Source organism: Helicoverpa armigera, chromosome 31, assembly GCF_030705265.1.
Source record: "Helicoverpa armigera isolate CAAS_96S chromosome 31, ASM3070526v1, whole genome shotgun sequence".
Lineage (NCBI taxonomy): Eukaryota > Metazoa > Arthropoda > Insecta > Lepidoptera > Noctuidae > Helicoverpa > Helicoverpa armigera.
Genome location: NC_087150.1, coordinates 3,143,777 through 3,165,629, shown reverse-complemented (window position 1 = coordinate 3,165,629; position 21,853 = coordinate 3,143,777). Strand labels below are relative to the sequence as shown.

The 21,853-nt window shown below is 41.1% G+C and overlaps 1 protein-coding gene across 5 annotated transcripts in view; it reads right to left on the bottom strand.

Moving 5' to 3' along the window:
* Positions 1-21,853, bottom strand: part of LOC110383147 (uncharacterized) — a 95,784-nt gene that overhangs the window by 48,689 nt on the left and 25,242 nt on the right. For 2 of the 5 annotated variants that reach the window (XM_064043397.1, XM_064043401.1), the window contains exons 7-10: positions 19,678-19,766; positions 18,947-19,066; positions 16,913-16,966; positions 16,117-16,235 (exon numbers count right to left, since the gene is read on the bottom strand). The exons of 2 other annotated variants lie outside the window; for them this stretch is intronic. In XM_064043397.1, coding sequence (XP_063899467.1) covers positions 16,220-16,235; positions 16,913-16,966; positions 18,947-19,066; positions 19,678-19,766 — 279 coding nt within the window. In that variant the 3' untranslated portion in view covers positions 16,117-16,219. Of the gene's footprint in view, positions 1-16,116; positions 16,236-16,912; positions 16,967-18,946; positions 19,067-19,677; positions 19,767-21,853 lie in introns of those variants that run through there. One more of the 5 variants, XM_064043400.1, reaches the window with a different exon arrangement.

The following is a 21,853-nucleotide window of genomic DNA, read 5'->3' as shown; positions in this document are numbered from 1 at the left end:
TCGTCGATGGGAATTACATGTGCTTGATGGGCTATGAACTGTATATTCATTGAGATGGGTTCGGGATCGCAATCATGAATCGCGGGATGCCGGCTCGTTTGTGAGTAGCTCGAAATGTAGTTTAAGGAAAGATTGCAGTTTCAATAAACTGTATAGGCAGGATCACAGTTCCAACAAATTGGATCAGAGTCATATGATGCACGTAACACAATCAAGGTCGGCTACTAACGATGGGAAACACTCTTGATAGCATGACGGCTCGCGAATCATTTGGTGTGGATTTCCTAGGCTTGCCTTTGAAGCGTAGACTTGGTTTGGGATCAATGCTGTCACCAAACTAACTATGAATCCTCTGGATGCCTACGGCTGCTCAGCTTACATCCGAACATACCTAGTGTCGAGTTTACAAGGAGCAGAAACTCCTCCATTAAAACATGAACTGATGGCGAGCATAAGATGAGTTAAAACAACAGTAATTATGTATTGTAATTATAAGCGATACTGGAAATATAGTATTGCAGTTATGCCGACTGCGTTTTATATAAGGGAGCAATAAAATAATGGATTCCGTTCGCAGTTACGTTGGCACTCTTTTCGAGACTGTATGTCGGCTAGCGCGTAGAATGTTTGCGCGTTATACAGCCGCAGACACGAGCGCGTATTTCATAGAAGACTACCGCTCGCTCTACCCGAACTATGTGAGACGGTCAGACAGGCAACTGAGAGTCTGTACCGAATACCGAAGCCGAAGCGACGTCCAATTCTATTGGAACTGAGTTACACAGAGCCTGCCACTAGACAAATAAATGATCATACAATGCCACTCACACCGTGATCCATATGTGCTCGCACTGATTAAAGGAATAATGATTTAATGGTACGACAAAAAAAAAAACATATGTAACACAAGTTGATTTTGGAATAATATCCAAATCAACAAAGTGTTACATATGTTTTTTTTTGCTTTTTAAGGCGATTCAACTTTTCATCACTTTTTCAATACCTAAATTATCTGCGTGTCAATATATGTCAATCGGTTAGGTCTTGGTGTATTCAGCAACGCTACAATCGCAAGCTCGAATGATGACAATAATCTGTAACTCAGTTTCAATACAGTAACGGCCCTTTCACACGGCAGTCCAGTTTTTTGCAGGATACCGTTTTTTGCAGGATCCCGTTTGATCGCAAAAGATATTATATGCCAGTGTTCACACGAGCAAACCGCATGCAGGATCCTGCAAAATGCTGTTCCCGTCGATTTCTGCGATTCGGTTTTGTCACTTGATACTGGATCGTTCGTCCATTAAAAAGCGGGAATCCTGCAAAAACGGACGCTGTGTTCACACGTACTTCAGTTTTGCAGGATACAGTAAAATGCGGGTCCCGCAAAACTGGACTGTCGTGTGAAAGGGCTGTTAGTCGTCGCTTTGTCTTCGGTATAGTGTCGCTGTCAGGTGTAACGGCAGTGAGCAGACTCTCAGTTGCCTGTCTGACTGTCTCACATAGTTCGGGTAGAGTGAGCGGTAGTCTTCTATGAAATACGCGCTCGTGTCTGCGACTGTATAACGCACAAACATCCTACGCGCTAGCCGACACATAGTTTTATTTCTCCCTTATATAAAACGCAGTCGGCATAACTGCAATACTATATTTCCTTAATCGCTTATAATTACAATACATTATAAGAGTTGTTTTAACTCAACTTATGCTCAAAAGCATTTAATAAAGGCAAACCCTATGATTCGCGAGCCATGATTTGTGATGCTTGCATCATACATATAATTCCGATACTGACTACTACTACTTCAATCTTTCCTCAATCTACACTTCGAGCGATTCCATAGACGAGCCGGCATCCCGCGGTTCATGTCATGTTATCCATTCATGTTACAACTGCGAATCCCGAGTTTTTCAAAGAGATTCGTAGCCGAGCCAGTCGATATGCGGTTCCATGAGCAAGATGCCTTGATCTCGCCATCGAAACTGCCATCGTGAAACTCGCTCTCCACGCGATCTACAGCTGAACGACAAACTCGCGATCTACGATGATCATGAGTTATGAACCAATCCAGTGACTCCAGTATGTTTAAACTGCGATTTTTGTACATAGCGATCCATATAATTGGATTTACTAACATAGTAATTAAGTAAAAATTGTTACTAACAACAAAATGAGTCATGGTCAATGAATAGATGAATTTAATATATATGTAACCGACTTATGTGGTACTAGTGGCAGGCTCTGTAACTCGTCTAAGCTCTGTCGCTTCGGCTTCGGTATTCGGTATAGAAGCTCAGTTGCCTGTCTGACCGTCTCACATAGTTCAGGTAGAGCGAGCGGTAGTCTTCTATGAGATACGCGCTCGTGTCTGCGGCTATATAACGCACAAACATCCTACGCGCTAGCCGACACACAGTCTCGACAAGAGTGCATATGTAACTGCGAATGGAATCCATAATTTTATTTCTTCCTTATATAAAGCGCAGTCGGCATAACTGCAATACTATATTACCGTAATCGCTTATAATTACAATACATTATAACAGTTGTTTTTAACTCAACTTATGCTCAAAAGCACTTAATAATAAAGGCATAACAAATATTCGCGAGCTATGATTTGTGATGCTTGGGCATCATAATGATTAATCTTTAAGATTAATCTTAATGATTATGATGCGTGCATCATACATATAATTCCGATATTGACTACTACTACTTGAAACTGCAATCTTTCCTCAATCTACACTTCGAGCGATCCATAGACGAGCCGGCATCCCGCGGTTCATGTCATGTTTCGATTTATTTGTCAACAGCGGATTCATCGTAACAGAAAAATGTTAGACCAAGCAAAATGCAATGATGAAATCTAAAAAGGACCATCCTCTATCGAAATTGACGATCGTGAAAGTTCACGCGATCTAAGATCATCATAAATATTGAACCCATGCAGTGCGTTTAAACTACGACTTTTGTACGAAGCGATCCATATAGCCGAGCTACAGGAGACGATTTAATGAGTTCCATGATCGTGATCAGGCAGATCCATCCACACCACAATGCTTCGTGGCGTGCTTCGTAATATACAAGTCCGATCCAGTCTGTTGATGCGGTCCTTATCTTCATTTAAACTAGAACTACACACGTTTTCATACGTCACATTTTATACAAGAAGTACTTCATTTGAAGAGCTTAATTAAACTCAATGGCTGTCGATTGCCTGATTTGTTTCAGCTCATATAGAAAACGAAAATCGTAATAGAACTTAATAGGTAAAAATGCAGCCGAAGTATAGAGTTCATGTAATAAATGTACAGCATGGCGGGATCTTCAAAGATGACAAAACGGCACACGTGTCCATACATCGTCCATGTGCGACATCACACTGGACACACTCGCTATCGCGGCACGAGCCGCGCTCGCCGAGTCATCCGCACCGCAATAACGAGTTGTGTCCAGGGGCCCAATTCTGCTAAGTTAATAATGTCAAAATGAATAGAAATTGAATCGCAATAGCATTTTTAACCATATTGGGCCATCTGCTACTAATATAATCCCCTGGATGACCATCGTGCGCTCACATACATATCGCCGGCACGCGCCGCGCTCGCCGAGTCATCCGCGCCGCGTAGCGAGCTGTGTCTAGTGTGACGTCACGATTCAGGCATTACAATCAATGCACTCGAATCATTTGGTTGTGGATCTGCTAGGATTGCCTTTGGAGCGTAGATTTAGGATCATTATAAGGTTCACAAATGGAGTCGCGAGATCGCTAGGGAAAATCGGTATTGTTTATTTATTTATTTGTTATATTATTGTGGAACGGTGTAAGATCGCGCGTTGAGTGTAGTCAAGATCACAGTTTCAGCATAATATGGGATCGGATGCATATGATGCACGTAACACAGTCAAGGTCGGCTACGAATGATGTGAAAACTCTTTTGTCAGCATCATGGCTCGCGAATCAATTGGCGGGAATCGGTATGAATCCCCTGAATGTCTATCGCCGGCACGCGCCGCGGTCGCCGAGTCAGCCGCGCCGCGTAGCGAGTTGTGTCATGACAATCAATGCTCTCGAATCATTTGACTGTGGATCTGCTAGGATTGCCTTTGGAGCGTGGATTTAGTTAGGATCGTTATATGATGCACGCATCACAACCATGATTCGCGAATCATCTGGTGTGCAAAATGATTTTGAGTATGATTTAATTAAAAACAACTTAAAATGTATAAAAATATATTGATCCCCTTACTCTAGTCTAGAAACCGATGCCACGGACTTGTGCGCTTACATACTTTGGTCGGCACGCGTCGAGCTCGCCGAGTCATCCGCACCGCGAAAACGATTTGTCTAGTGTAACGCCACGATGGATAGGTGCCGCATCGACGCGAGCGAATCAAATCCTTGTTTCCGTTGCATTGATTATCCAATCTTTTTCTCTAAACTTTGCGTTTATTTATAGGAGTCCTATGATGCACGTAACACACTCATGGTCGGCTACTAACGATGGGAAACTCTTTTGGTAGCTTCATGGCTCGCAAATCATTTGGTGTGGATTTCCTTGAAGCGTAGATAACAATTATTGTATTGATCTCCGTACTCTAATCACCGATGCTATGCACTCGTGCGCTCACATAGTCATGGCCGGCGCGTGCCGCGCTCGCCGCGTCATCCGCGTCGCGATAAAGAGGTGTGCCTAGTGTGACGTAGCAATAGATGCGCGCCGCATCGACGAGTGCGAATTAAATCCTTGTGTCCGTTGCATTGAACTTTCAATCTTTTTCTCTATCTAAACATTGAGATATTTTTATAACACGAACAACACCGTTTATCCATATTAGCTAATATAAAGCACTCGCATTACAAACATGAATCGCGTGTCGCGAATCATTTGCTGTGGATCCGATTGGTGACTTTGCTGTTAGACTGTGAATCGCATAAATAAACTGCATCGGAATTTTATTTTTAGTAATACATATAAATTGATGATGGCACGTGTACAAACATGTTATGTAGATCTGCATGGAGTGTAGAATTAACTTCAATGATTCAACAAACTTAATCGTATTATGAGACCATATAACACAATCATTTAGATTGCGATCCATGGAGTGTCTGCTGGATTGGCTATGGAATTTTGGTTCGGGAGTGAGTGTAGTTTCAAAAAAACGGGGAACAATCATGGAACGCGAATCATGTGGTGTGTGAATCCGGGTTATGCCTATGGAGTAGGATTGATAATCGCAGATTCAACAAACTGTATCGTTCAAGAGCTATATGATGCATTTGGATTTGAGGTGAATTCGTGATCACACTTAGTTTATATGACAATCATGAATCCACCGGGATGCCGGCTCGTCTATGAGTCGCTCGAAATGTAGATTAAGGAAAGATTCCAGGTTCAATAAACTGTATCGGACCTACATGTTTCTGATTGAAATGCATCCTAATCGTTATGATGCACGCATCACAATCATGGCTCGCGAATCATCGGGTGTGCCTTCATGAACTGATTTCGAGCATAATTTGAATTAAAACAACAGTTATTATAATGTATTGTAATTATAAGCGATTACGGTAATATAGTATTGCAGTTATGCCGACTGCGATTTATATAAGGGAGAAATAAAACTATGGATTCCATTTGCAGTCACATTTGCACTCTTGTCGAGATTGTGTGTCGGCTAGCGCGTAGGATGTTTGTGCGCTTTGATTATATATATGTCTAGATGTAGCGTCGAGTGCGCGCAAGCGTGGAAAAAAATGTCAATGTACTGTTCATCGACATTAGCTTTCCTGTCAATCAGAACAGATCGTGCCGCTTAACTGTCAAAACGTATTACGCGCGCTAACTAAAATACAAATAACAGAGGTAAAATGACGACATGTGCAATTAAAGTCTGCCGGAATTATAAAGGAAGGCTAAAAAGTGCCAATAACATCACCTATCATCGGTAACTGACCCAGAAAATAAATATTTGTTTTTTGTAATTATGTTTATTAAATCACGCCATATTGTATCAGTGTTGCCAGTTTCTTTTTTTTCATTTTCCCAACTTCACGTGTTTATGTTATGTATAAAGGATATTTTTTTAAGCACTGCGGAAAAAATTAATAGGTATAATTTCTATTTTTATTGCTCGGATTGACATTTTCTGATTCTCCAAAATATTATCTACTATTATTTGATTAGTAAATTATGGTGATCGACATAACATAATTTTTTTTAGAATTCCAAGTAATCCTATTGTTAGGAGTCAGACCGCAATAAAAAAAGCCGCGGAGATGCGATGCGGACACCAGCAAAAAATTCCGTAGTGTGTTCCGATCACTTCCACAGCAAGGACATGAGTACTGTCGACAAGATAGGGCGACGAAGACTTACAAAAGGAGCAGTGCCAAGCAAGGTTCAATTTTCTATAAAGTTATAGTTAAACCGAATAACACTATGTATACAAACTTATTTAATTAGTCAATTTTTTTTTTCATTATTTATGGGAGAATCGTACAAGCTGGTATCATTATTTACGTCAACGCGCAGTGTAAAATGACATCTACACGCACACATGCATAACAATTTTGTCTCTGCTTCTTTGTTGGGATTGTATGGTGACACTCCATCTAGACATATATATAATCAAAGGTTTGTGCGTTATACAGCCGCAGACACGAGCGCGTATTTCATAGAAGACTACCGCTCGCTCTACTCGAACTATGTGAGACGGTCAGACAGGCACCTGAGAGTCTGCTCGCTGCCGATACAGGTGACTGATACACTATACCGAAGACAAAGCGACGACCAACTGTATTGGAACTGAGTTACAGATTATTGTCATCATTCGAGCTTGCGATTGTAGCGTTGCTGAATACACCAAGACCTAACCGATTGACATATTGACTACATGCAGGTCAAAAAAAAAACATATGTAACACAAGTTGATTTTGGATTACAATCCAAATCAACAAAGTGTTACATATGTTTTTTGTTTTGTGAGTCGCTCGAAATGTAGATTAAGGAAAGATTCCAGGTTCAATAAACTGTATCGGACCTACATGTTTCTGATTGAAATGCATCCTAATCATTATGATGCACGCATCACAATCATGGCTCGCGAATCATCGGGTGTGCCTTCATGAACTGATTTCGAGCATAATTTGAATTAAAACAACAGTTATTATAATGTATTGTAATTATAAGCGATTACGGTAATATAGTATTGCAGTTATGCCGACTGCGATTTATATAAGGGAGAAATAAAACTATGGATTCCATTTGCAGTCACATTTGCACTCTTGTCGAGATTGTGTGTCGGCTAGCGCGTAGGATGTTTGTGCGCTTTGATTATATATATGTCTAGATGTAGCGTCGAGTGCGCGCAAGCGTGGAAAAAAATGTCAATGTACTGTTCATCGACATTAGCTTTCCTGTCAATCAGAACAGATCGTGCCGCTTAACTGTCAAAACGTATTACGCGCGCTAACTAAAATACAAATAACAGAGGTAAAATGACGACATGTGCAATTAAAGTCTGCCGGAATTATAAAGGAAGGCTAAAAAGTGCCAATAACATCACCTATCATCGGTAACTGACCCAGAAAATAAATATTTGTTTTTTGTAATTATGTTTATTAAATCACGCCATATTGTATCAGTGTTGCCAGTTTCTTTTTTTTCATTTTCCCAACTTCACGTGTTTATGTTATGTATAAAGGATATTTTTTTAAGCACTGCGGAAAAAATTAATAGGTATAATTTCTATTTTTATTGCTCGGATTGACATTTTCTGATTCTCCAAAATATTATCTACTATTATTTGATTAGTAAATTATGGTGATCGACATAACATAATTTTTTTTAGAATTCCAAGTAATCCTATTGTTAGGAGTCAGACCGCAATAAAAAAAGCCGCGGAGATGCGATGCGGACACCAGCAAAAAATTCCGTAGTGTGTTCCGATCACTTCCACAGCAAGGACATGAGTACTGTCGACAAGATAGGGCGACGAAGACTTACAAAAGGAGCAGTGCCAAGCAAGGTTCAATTTTCTATAAAGTTATAGTTAAACCGAATAACACTATGTATACAAACTTATTTAATTAGTCAATTTTTTTCATTATTTATGGGAGAATCGTACAAGCTGGTATCATTATTTACGTCAACGCGCAGTGTAAAATGACATCTACACGCACACATGCATAACAATTTTGTCTCTGCTTCTTTGTTGGGATTGTATGGTGACACTCCATCTAGACATATATATAATCAAAGGTTTGTGCGTTATACAGCCGCAGACACGAGCGCGTATTTCATAGAAGACTACCGCTCGCTCTACTCGAACTATGTGAGACGGTCAGACAGGCACCTGAGAGTCTGCTCGCTGCCGATACAGGTGACTGATACACTATACCGAAGACAAAGCGACGACCAACTGTATTGGAACTGAGTTACAGATTATTGTCATCATTCGAGCTTGCGATTGTAGCGTTGCTGAATACACCAAGACCTAACCGATTGACATATTGACTACATGCAGGTCAAAAAAAAAACATATGTAACACAAGTTGATTTTGGATTACAATCCAAATCAACAAAGTGTTACATATGTTTTTTTTTTGTCGTACTATTAAATCATTATTCCTGTGTGGGTGGCATTGTATGATCATTTGTCTAGTGGCAGGCTTTGTAACTCAGTTCCAATAGAGTTGGACGTTGCTGTGTCTTCGGTATTCGGTATAGACGCTCAGTTGCCTGTCTGACTGTCGCACATAGTTCGGGTAGAGCGAGCGGTAGTCTTCTATGAGATACGCGCTCGTGTCTGCGGCTGTATAACGCGCAATCATACTACCCGCTAGCCGACATACAGTCTCGACAAGAGTGCAGATGCAATAGCGGATAGAATCCATAGTATCTTTTATTTCTCCCTTATATAAAACGCAGTCGGCATAACTGCAATACTTTATTTCCTTAATCGCTTATAATTACAATACACTATAATAGTTGTTTTTACTCAAATAATGCTTGAAATCATTTTGCACAGCAGATGATTCACGAACCATGATTGAGCTGCGTACATAATTTCAGTTTATCGAAACTCCATTCTATCTTTAATTTACACTCCAAGCGGTCCATACATGAGTCGTCATCCCGCGATTCATGATTGTCATGGTCTGTGGATCGCTTGGGAGGGAACGCAGATTGGATCGTTATAGGATGCACGCATCACAATCAATCTTAGACGAATCATATCGTATGAATCCCCTGAGTATCGTGCGCTTACATACATAAGTATGGCCGGCACGAGCCGCGCTCGCCGAGTCATCCGCGCCGCGTAGCGAGTTGTGTCTAGTGTGACGTCACGATGCACGCGTGACAATCAATGCTCTCCTCTCTGGATCTGCTAGGATTGCCTTTGGAGTGTCGATTTAGGATCACTATAAGGTTCACGAATCGCGAATGGTTAACACGAATGGTATAAGGTTCACAAATGGAGTCGCGAGATCGCTAGGGAAAATCGGTATTGTTTATTTATTTATTTGTCATATTGTTGTGGAACGGTGTAAGATCACGTGTTGAGTGTAGTCAAGATCACAGTTTCAGCATAATATGGGATCGGATGCATATGATGCACGTAACACACTCAAGGTCGGCTACGAATGATGTGAAAACTCTTTTGCCAGCATCATGGCTCGCGAATCAAATCAATTGGCGGGAATCGGTATGAATCCCCTGAATGTCTATCGCCGGCACGCGCCGCGGTCGCCGAGTCATCCGCGCCGCGTAGCGAGTCGTGTCATGACAATCAATGCACTCGAATCATTTGGTTGTGGATCTGCTAGGATAGCCTTTGGAGCGTAGATCTAGGATCATTATAAGATTCACGAATCACAATCACGATTCGCGAATCATCTGGTGTGCAAGATGATTTTGAGTTTAATGTTATTAAAACAACTTCGCCATCAACCGTAAAAGTTTGGCGAGTTTAGACTTAAGACACACCTATGTAATTATTAAAATTTCAATAAATTAAAAACAAAAAACTTAAAACAATCTTTTTGTTGATCCCCGTACCTACTCTAGACACCGATGCCATGCACTCGTGCGCTTACAAAGTCATAGCCGGCACGCGCCGCGCTCTCCGCGTCATCCGCGTCGCGATAACGAGGTGTGTCTTACTAATGTGACATCACGATAGATGCCGAATAAAAGAGTGCGAGTTTTAATATTGATTGATAACTATATCATCTATTTTAAACTGCTATTATTTTATTAGGTACATGAGCTCTATTTATCCATATTTGAGTCATATGATATACGAAACACAATCATGGAGTCGCGAGATCGCTTGGGAAATCGGTATTGTTTATTTATTTATTTGCTATATTATTGTGGATCGGTGTAAGATCGCGTGTTGAGTGTAGACAAGATCATAGTTTCTGCATAATATGGGATCGGAGTCATATGATGCACGTAACACGCTCAAGGTCTACTACTAACTGAGAAATGTTATGATGTGAAAACTCTTTTGCCAGCATCATGGCTCGCGAATCAATTGGCGGGAATCGTTATGAATACCCTGAATGTCTATCGCCGGCACGCGCCACGCTCGCCGAGTCATCCGCGCCGCGAAAACGATTTGTCTAGTGTAACGCCACGATGGATAGGTGCCGCATCGACGCGAGCAAATTAAATCCTTGTTTCCATTGCATTGATTATCCAATCTTTTTCTCTAAACTTTGCGTTTATTTATAGGAGTACTATGATGCACGTAACACACTCATGGTCGGCTACTAACGATGGGAAACTCTTTTGACAGGATCATGGCTCGCGAATCATTTGGTGTTCTGCTAGGATTGCTAGGTGCCGCGCTCGCCGCGTCATCCGCGCCGCGATAACAAGTTGTAGTAAATAGATGCCGCATCGACGAGTGCAAATTAAATCCTTGACTCCTTTGTCATGATAATTAAATCTTTTTCTCTATACTTAACGATTGCTTTATTACATGAACACCTTCTATCCATATTCGAGTCATATCATATACGAATCACAATCCTGGACTGAGATCGCTAGTTAATCGGTATTGTTGTGGATCGGCCTTAGATCGCGGTGAGTATAGGCAGGGTCGCAGTTTCTATTTTAATTGCATATGGAACATCATCATAGATTTGGACTCAATGATTGAACAACTAAATCGAATTTCGAGTCCATGTACCACTATCGTTAATTGCAATTCTTGTATCTGCTTGATTGACTATGTATATTCATATTACGATCCGCGTTATGCCTGTGGAGGAAATCTCAGATTCAACTTACTGGAGCAAGAAAAGTTATATGATACACGAATCACAATCATGGAATCTTGCTTCACTTTGAGATAAATTCGGGATCGCAATCATGAATCGCGGGATGCCGGCTCGTCTACGGATCGTTTGGAGTGTAGATTAAGGAAAGATTGCAGTTTCAATAAACTGTATCGGAATTATATGTTGATTGTGATGCGTGCATCATAATTATGGCTCACGAATCATCGGGTGTGCCTTTATGAACTGATTTCAAGCATAATTTGAGTAAATACAATTCTAATAACGTATTGTAATTATAAGCGTTTTAGGAATCAACCAGTAACCAACATTTACACTTACCTCATTTACAAAAGGAGTCAGGGTTATAATACATAAGATGCCAGTCATTTCAAGAATCGCTTGAACACTGGCGTAGTCTGATGCGTAGTTTCAATGCAGTTGCTCGTCGCTTCGGTATGCTACAGTCGGTGTAAACGCTCAGAATCTTGGCGGATGGGCTTATATAGTTTGGGAAGAGCGAGCAGTAGTCTACATTGTAGAACTCGTTCATGTCTATTGCTGAAGAACGCGAAAACATCTTACAGGCGAATCGACATACACCAGTCTCGGCTAATGTGCCGATGTAACTGCGAATGCGATCATCCATATAAAATTTCGCTTGTGCAAATTGGGATCCCTATAATTTAGAAGTATCCAAGCCTTTGAATGCCTATGGAGTGTATAGATTTAGGATCGCGGACTCAACAACCTGGATTGTTCAGTTATATGAAGCACGCATCAAATTCGTGGATTCGCGGGATTTCGCGGTGCGACTGCAATGATCCGTTTTGTTATGAACGATCGCGATCCGAGAGTCTAGGTGGGTCTGATAAATAAACGATGAAGATCGCGCCGGGACTCGGGATAACTCGTCAGGACCTCTGGCAGTATCTCGCACGAACGGTACCGGAAGACTGACTAAGCCACACAACTTGCAGCCGCTTTTATAATAATACCATCGTCCCGTTCGCCTGAAGGGAACACAGGTTCAGGATCATAATAGGATATCAAGCATAGGCGAAACGTATCGTTGGATCGTCCCCTGGATGTACATCGTGCATCCGTCACATACGTATGACCGGCACGAGCCGCGCTCGCCGAGTCATCCGCGCCGCGTAGCGAGTTGTGTCTAGTGTGACGTCACGATGCACGCATGACAATCAATGCACTCGCATCATTTGCTTGTGGATCTGCTACGATTACCTTTGGAGCGTCGATTTAGGATCACTATAAGGTTCACAAATGGAGTCGCGAGATCGCTAGGGAAAATCAGTTTTGTTTATTTATTTATTTGTTAGGTATATTGTTGTGGATCACAGTTTCAGCATAATATGGGTTCGGATGCATATGATGTGAAAACTCTTCTGTCAGCATCATGGCCCGCCAATCAATTGGCGGGAATCGGTATGAATCCCCTGAATGTCTATCGCCGGCACGCGCCACGGTCGCCGAGTCATCCGCGTCGCGTAGCGAGTTGTGTCTAGTGTGACGTCACGATGCACGCATGACAATCAATGCTCTCGAATCATTTGGTTGTGGATCTGCTAGGATTGTCTTTGGAGCGTAGATTTAGTTAAGATTGTTATATGATGCACGCATCACAACCATGATTCGCGAATCATCTGGTGTGCAAGATGATTTTGAGTTTAATGTTATTAAAACAACTTCGCCATCAAACGTAAAAGTTTGGCGAGTTTAGACTTAAGAAACACACCTATGTAATTATTAAAATTTCAATAAATTAAAAACAAAAAACTTTTAAATTAAAACAATCTTTATGTTGATCCCCGTACCTACTCTAGACACCGATGCTATGCACTCGTGAGCTTACATAGTCATGGCCGGCACGCGCCGCGCTCTCCGCGTCATCCGCGTCGCGATAACGAGGTGTGTCTTACTAATGTGACATCACGATAGATGCCGAATAAAAGAGTGCGAGTTTTAATATTGATTGATTATTTTATCATCTCTTTTAAACTGCTATTATTTTATTACATGAACTCCATTTATCCATATTTGAGTCATATGATATACGAATCACAATCATGGAGTCGCGAGATCGCTTGGGAAATCGGTATTGTTGTGGATCGGCGCGGCGTACAATCGCGTGTTGAGTGTAGTCAAGATCACGGTTTCAACAAATGGAATCGGATGCATATGATGCACGTAACACACTCAAGGTCGGCTACTAACTGTGAAATGTAAAGATGTGAAAACTCTTTTGTCAGTATCATGGCTCGCGAATCAATTGGCGGAAATCGGTATGAATCCCCTGAATGTCTATCGCCGGCACGCGCCGCGCTCGCCGAGTCACCCGCGCCGCGTAGCGAGTTGTGTCTAGTGTGACGTCACGATGCACGCATGACAATCAATGCACTCGAATCATTTGGTTGTGGATTTACTAGGATTGCCTTTGGAGCGTCGATTTAGGATCACTATAAGGTTCACGAATCGCGAATGGTTAACACGAATGGTATAAGGTTCACAAATGGAGTCGCGAGATCGCTAGGGAAAATCGGTATTGTTTATTTATTTATTTGTTATATTATTGTGGATCGGTGTAAGATCGCGTGTTGAGTGTAGTCAAGATCACAGTTTCGACAAATTGGATCGGATGCTTATGATGCACGTAACACACTCAAGGTCGGCTACGAATGATGTGAAAACTCTTTTGTCAGCATCATGGCTCGCGAATCAAATCAATTGGCGGGAATCGGTATGAATCCCCTGAATGTCTATCGCCGGCACGCGCCACGGTCGCCGAGTCATCCGCGCCGCGTAGCGAGTTGTGTCATGACAATCAATGCTCTCGAATCATTTGACTGTGGATCTGCTAGGATTGCCTTTGGAGCGTGGATTTAGTTAGGATCGTTATATGATGCACGCATCACAACCATGATTCGCGAATCATCTGGTGTGCAAAATGATTTTGAGTATGATTTAATTAAAAACAACTTAAAATGTATAAAAATATATTGATCCCCTTACTCTAGTCTAGAAACCGATGCCACGGACTCGTGCGCTTACATACTTTGGTCGGCACGCGTCGAGCTCGCCGAGTCATCCGCACCGCGAAAACGATTTGTCTAGTGTAACGCCACGATGGATAGGTGCCGCATCGACGCGAGCAAATTAAATCCTTGTTTCCATTGCATTGATTATCCAATCTTTTTCTCTAAACTTTGCGTTTATTTATAGGAGTCCTATGATGCACGTGACACAATCAAGGTCGGCTACTAACGGTGAGAAACTCTTTTGGTAGCATCATGGCTCGCGAATCATCTGGTGTGGATTTCTCAGGCATGCCTTTGAAGCGCAGATTTGGTTCGGGATCAATTGACGACACCAAACTAACTGGCCCGGAACAAAGCGATTCCACAATCATGCAATACACATCGCGAATCATTTCGTATGAATCCTCTGGAGTAAGCCTACATCCGAACATAGTGTCGAGTTCACAAGGAGCTAAAATTCTCGTATCAATACATGAACTGAATTCGAGCATAATTTGAGTAAAAACAACTCTTATAATGTATTGTTTTTATACGCGATACTGGAAATATAGTATTGCAGTTATGCCGACTGGGTTTTATATAAGGGAGCAATAAAATAATGGATTCCGTTCGCAGTTACGTTGGCACTCTTGTCGAGACTGTATGTCGGCTAGCGCGTAGGATGTTTGTGCGTTATACAGTCGCAGACACGAGCGCGTATCTCATAGAAGACTACCTCCCGCTCTACCCGAACTATGTGAGACGGTCAGACAGGCAACTGAGCGTCTGCTCACTGCCGATACACCTGACAGCGACACTATACCGAAGGCAATGCGATGACCAACTGTATTGGAACTGAGTTACAGATTATTGTCATCATTCGAGCTTGCGATTGTAGCGTTGCTGAATACATCAAGACTTAACCGATTGACATATTGACTACATGCAGATCATTTACTCAAGAAGTCATAAAAAGTTGACTCTCCTAAAAAAAGCCAAAAAAAACATATGTAACACTTTATTGATTTGGATTGTATTCCAAAATCAACTTGTGTTACATACGTTTTTTTTATTGTAGTACCATTAAATCATTATTCCTTTAGTCAGTGCGAGCGCATATGGATCACGGTGTGGGTGGCATTGTATGATCATTTGTCTAGTGGCAGGATCTGTAACTCAGTTCCAATAGAGTTGATCATCGCTTCGGCTTCGGTATTCGGTATAGACACTCATTTGCCTGTCTGACCGTCTCACACAGTTCGGGTAGAGCGAGTGGTAGTCTTCTATGAGATACGCGCTCGTGTCTGCGGCTGTATAACGCACAAACATTCTACGCGCTAGCCGACATACAGTCTCGACAAGAGTGCATATGTAACTGCGAAAGGAATCCATAGTTTTATTTCTCCCTTATTTAAAACGCAGTCGGCATAACTGCTGTACTATATTTCCAGTATCGCTTATAAAAACAATACATTATAAGAGTTGTTTTAATTCAAGTTTTGCTCTAAATCAGTTCATAAAGGCACACCTGATGATTCGCGAGCCATGATTGTGATGCTTTGCATTATAATGATTATGATGCCTGCATCATAATGATTGTGATCCGTGCATCATCATATAATCTACCATCTTCTTAGGATCGTAGCGTCATGAAAATTGACAGCTGTATGTAGTTCTAAAGACAATACAATAATATGGTACTGTCGAACTGATCTGATGATGGAGCTTGAATTATAAATATTTTCAATGTTGTTGTAATTTTATATAAATAAAACACACAGAAATAAGTTTTATAAAACATTTATTGTTAATACTTAATAGGTACATAATTATAATCATAATCACTAAGTTAAAATCCTCTATGTACTGTAGATTCTTTACCATTCATCAACTTTTCATAGATCTGTAAAAAAAGAAAATAAAAATATTGATTTTGTTTCTGAAAGCACGATAAACTGTAGGTCCCGGCTGTCATTGAACATCTTTGGCAGTCGTTACAGGTAGTCAGAAGCCAGTAAGTCTGACAACCAGTCCTACCAAGGGGTATTGGGTTGTCAGGGTAACTGGGTTGAGGAGATCAAATAGGTAGTCGCTCCGTGTGGCACACTGGTACTCAGCTGCATCCGGTTAGACTGGAAGCCGACCTCAACATAGTTGGAAATAGGCTCGGCAGATGATGTTAAAGTAAAAAATATGTTTTCGTTAAAAATAGTATACTTTAAGCTACATTTAATATTATGTAGCTGAAGGGTTCGTTTGTTTGAAAAAGATGATGTTTTTTTTTAACGACGTCAAAAATCATCAAATGACTCCTCCCGCTGTGGGTTAGCAGCGGTGAGGGAGTGTCAGACTCTTACTGACTAAACACCGTCGTGTTCCGTCGTAGGCCTTTTATGTACCAGGGCCGCGGTAACTCGCGCGAACGATCCCGCAGCCAAACGATGATCTTAGGAACTATTTCCAGTGTCAGATAGTCTATTTTTCGAAGAAGACTACTGACTACTGTTTATCCAGGTGCGCGAAGTAGTTCCCACGGGACGCGAGTGAAACCACTGTTGTAAAGAGCACTATTATACTTACGTTATTTTTCCTACTCTATGGCTTCTGAAATGATGTCTCAAATTGTCTTTGACTCTGAAAAAAAGATACAAAATGAAATCATTAAAAAAATGGACGAAAATCAGTTCAGTCATTTTTCGTTTTCATAATTTATAACATCATGTGTAAAGCAGCGATAAAGTTAGGAGTATCGAATGTGTTGATCAGTTGACAGCTGTCAGTTTTCAAGGGAGAATTTCAGTTGATTGTAATAACTGACTCTTTTATGGTGTTCTAATTCTCGCACATTTTTATTCATTGCAAATTGTATTTATGCTAATCGACATATTACATTAACCAGCAGTGGCGAAGGGTGGTTTAATGAAATAGGGAAGCCGCAGCAAAAAAAAATTGGGGAGTACTCAGGGATGGGGGGAGAGGTAATGGAGGTAATTTCTCAGTCCACCTTTTAGCACTGACTGAGAGCCTGATAGTTTGAACATGTTTTCTCGAGGAATTCGGCAGATTATTAACATCTATAAAACTTTATTATCTTGAGTTAGGTATATTAACTACTAGAATCTGAGAAAAGTTGGCACTAGAAACAATACATTTTAAGTATTTAATTTACAACGGCCTGTTAGCCATTGATATTTATCGTAGGTATATGTTTCATAAATCCGTCAGGACGTTAGTAATTTTAATATTGACGTAATATTGGTAGGTAATTCACCCGAGCGGCGTGCCCGAGTTTTATAACACGTCTAAAGTAAATAATCTGTGGAAAACAGTCTAATGCGATTAATGCTATCCTAGTTAAGTTTTAAAAGTATGTACACTAAAAAAAGAAACCTGATGCAAACTGTCTAGGTATCAAAATAACTCATTTCAACGTAGGTCTCTCTATTATCACTACACACACTGTACTTGTACTGAGTTCCAGGTCACAGTGCGATCGCGGGGATTAGTAAGGAGTAATGATACTTCCAACTACTTAATCAAATTTAAATAGTCAGTGAATACGAAAAATTATAAATTCCCAACTAGGGTCATTAAATCGCGGAGAATCTTAACACCGCGATTCAGGATTTGCATAAAAATGCACAACGCCATCTATGTTGACATAATGTAACTAAAACACTTAAACTAACATAAAATATTGTACACACACGAACTATGTTATTTCCAAATGATACACACACTAATAAATTCAATTAAGTAATACAAAGAACAAATTGTTAATGGTATTATCTAAAACAAAATAAGAACAATGAGAGTGAATTTGTCTGATTTGTTTGTTTACATATTTGAGAGTTCTAAGCGCTGTCACTCGCGCGTAGACAGATATAGCTACTCTACTCTTGACGCGTTCTTTCTCGTTCACTCGCGAGTTTTGATTGGTGGAAGCCGCTCCGTGAGCCGGGTTACCGCTCGCCCTTATTTTGCGAACATCGCGCGGCGCGGCGTGGATGACGTCACGCAAGCGTAGTTTTGTATGGAGGAGGAAGCCGCGGCTTGTTTAGTAGGAGCAAAATGTTTCAAGTAATTTATAGACAATTTTTTTACGGTGGTAGGCGTTTTGTTGCCTACATATTTAAATTGTGTGGTTTAAATGATTATATTAATTATACCTATACCTATATTATAACTTATACCTATGCTTCTTTCTTGAAATTCTAAAGGGAAGCCGATGGGAATCGGCTTATAAGGACGCCTCGCCACTGTTAACCAGTCTATTAACGTATTTAATTTAATGTGATTAGGTACGACACACTCTATAGATAATAATCCTAACTAATATTATAAATGTGAAAGTAACTCTGTCTGTCTGTCTGTCTTTTCTTCACGCCTAAACTACTGAACCGATTTGTGTGAAATTTGGTACAGACATAGTTTGGAACTTGAGAAAGGACATAGGATAGTTTTTATTTCAAAAAAAATATATAAAAATAAAAAATACAATTTATTCCGGACATATAGCGCCATCTATTGGTCAAACCAAAAATATGCCGGAAGTCACTATTCCATGCGAACGAAGTCGCGGGCAAAAGCTAGTAAAATATATATTTGACTTACCGACTGATATAAGGGCAGTGTTTACACTTGAAAAATACTGATTTACAATGTTTAGTCTTATAGTGAGACAAAGCAACTTCGAACGAAGAAAATCGCCGATTACATACGAGACAATCAAATCTGTAAAAAAAAAAAAATAATTTCAGTGAAATCTCATCCTCCGAGCCTTTTCCCAACTATGTTGGGGTCGGCTTCCAGTCTAACCGGATGCAGCTGAGTACCAGTGTGCCACAAGGAGCGACTGCCTATCTGACCCCCTCAACCTAAGAAGAAATGGTGGAACAAACTCCCCAGCAAGAAGGCAGGTTAAATTAATGTGTGTGACCGGGAATTTAAAAAAGTCGTGGTGGCCTAGTGGGTAAAGTACCAACCTATCGAGTATGAGGGCGCGGGTTCGATTCCAGGTCAGGCAAGTACCAATGCAACTTTTCTAAGTTTGTATGTACTTTCTAAGTGTATCTTAGACACCAATGACTGTGTTTCGGATGGCACGTTAAACTGTAGGGCCCGGCTGTCATCGAATATCCTTGACAGTCGTTACAAGTAGTCAGAAGCCAGTAAGTCTGAAACCCAGTCTTACTAAGGGGTATGGGGTTGCCCGGGTAACTGTGTTGAGGAGGTCAGATAGGCAGTCGCTGCAAATTAAAACACAGCTCTATTAGCCTGAAAGCGAACTCAAAACATTTGTGAAAAGGCTAGGCAGACAATAATTAATGTAAAATTGTTTTTACCTGGTAAAGTGCCTAGAAACATGTTCTTCATAACCAGATCCCGGATTCAGTGACTGCAAACACACTTCGCATCTCATTGTATCCTGTTTCTGAAGCAATATAAGTATAATAAAATACCTACAAATAAACAAAGAACATATCCAAGGTAATTATTGAACCGGGGCTGCGGGATTGTTCGCGCGAGTTACCGCGGCTCTGGTACATAAAAGGCCTACGACGGAACACGACGGTATTTAGTCAGTAAGGGTTTGACACTCCCTCACCGCTGCTAACCCACAGCGGGAGGGGTCATTTGATGATTTTTGACGTCGTCAAAAAAAAGGTAATTAATTATTGAAAAAATTAAAACATACTCTTTATTAACACGCTCATATTAGCTTCACTTGTACGAGTAACTATGTATGTAAGAAAATCTTGGAATCCTAATTTGACCCACTTCCCGGTCTTTGATTAGGATGAAGTTTTGCAACCGCTCTGAGTTCTGTTTCAACAAACTTACATGACAATCATTTCAGTAAGACTCGCGTGAACGCTGGCGTAGTCTGAAGCGTAGTTTCAATGTAGTTGCTCGTCGCTTCGGTATACTACAGTCGGTGTAAACGCTCAGAATCTTGTCGGATGGGCTTATATAGTTTGGGAAGAGCGAGCAGTAGTCTACAATGTAGAACTCGTTCATTTCTATTGCTGAAGAACGCGAAAACATCTTACAGGCGAATCGACATACACCAGTCTCGGCTAATGTGCCGATGTAACTGCGAATGCGATCATCCATATAAAATTTCGCTTGTGCAAATTGGGATCCCTATAATTTAGAAGGATCCAAGCCTTTGAATGCCTATGGAGTGTATAGATTTAGGATCGCGGACTCAACAACCTGGATTGTTCAGTTATATAAAGCACGCATCAAATTCGTGGATTCGCGGGATTTCGCGGTGCGACTGCAATGATCCGTTTTGTTATGAACGATCGCGATCCGAGAGTCTAGGTGGGTCTGATAAATAAACGATGAAGATCGCGCCGGGACCCGGGATAACTCGTCAGGACCTCTGGCAGTATCTCGCACGAACGGTACCGGAAGACTGACTAAGCCACACAACTTGCAGCCGCTTTTATAATAATACCATCGTCCCGTTCGCCTGAAGGGTACATAGGTTCAGGATCATAATAGGATACCAAGCATAGGCGAAACGTATCGTTGGATCGTCCCCTGGATGTACATCGTGCATCCGTCACATACGTTTGGCCGGCACGAGCCGCGCTCGCCGAGTCATCCGCGCCGCGTAGCGAGTTGTGTCTAGTGTGACGTCACGATGCACGCATGACAATCAATGCACGCGAATCATTTGGTTGTGGATCTGCTAGGATTGTCTTTGGAGCGTAGATTTAGTTAAGATTGTTATATGATGCACGCATCACAACCACGATTCACGAATCATCTGGTGTGATTGATTGACATAATGATTTTAAGTATGATTTTATTAAAAACAACTTAAAATGATAACAATTATAATATTGATCTCCGTACTCTAGACACCGATGCCACTCGTTTGCTCACATATTCATGGCAGGCGCGTGCCGTGCTCGCCGAGTCATCCGCGCCGCGAAAACGATTTGTGTCTAGTGTGACGCTACAAGAGATAGGTGCCGCATCGACGCGAGCGAATTAAATCTCACTCGTGCTATACATTAATATTATTACATGAACTCCATTTATGACCTACATTTGAATTATACCCGCATTGTTTGTAATAAACATGGACCCGCGTGTCGCGAATTACGTGCTGTAAACCCGATTGATGCTATGTCGACAGTTTCGCATCTTAATCATTTTGTGTACAGGATTACTTACGGAGCGTAGAATGAAGATCAATAATTGAACAAACTAAATCGAACTATGAGTCCATGTAACACAATCGTGGATTTCAGTCCATATAGTATCTGCTTGGTTGGCCAAAAGGGAATGTTATTATGTATTATTGCATTTTCCTTGAGTGACCTTGATTGTGTTACGTGCATCAATGACTCCGATCCAATTTGTTGGAACTGCGATCCTGCCTACAACAATACCGATTCCCTAGCGTTCTCGCGACTCCATGATTGTAATTCGTGGATCATATAAATTTTCAGTTGTTATTGCACGCCAGATGATTGGCAAATCATGGTTGTGATGCGTGCA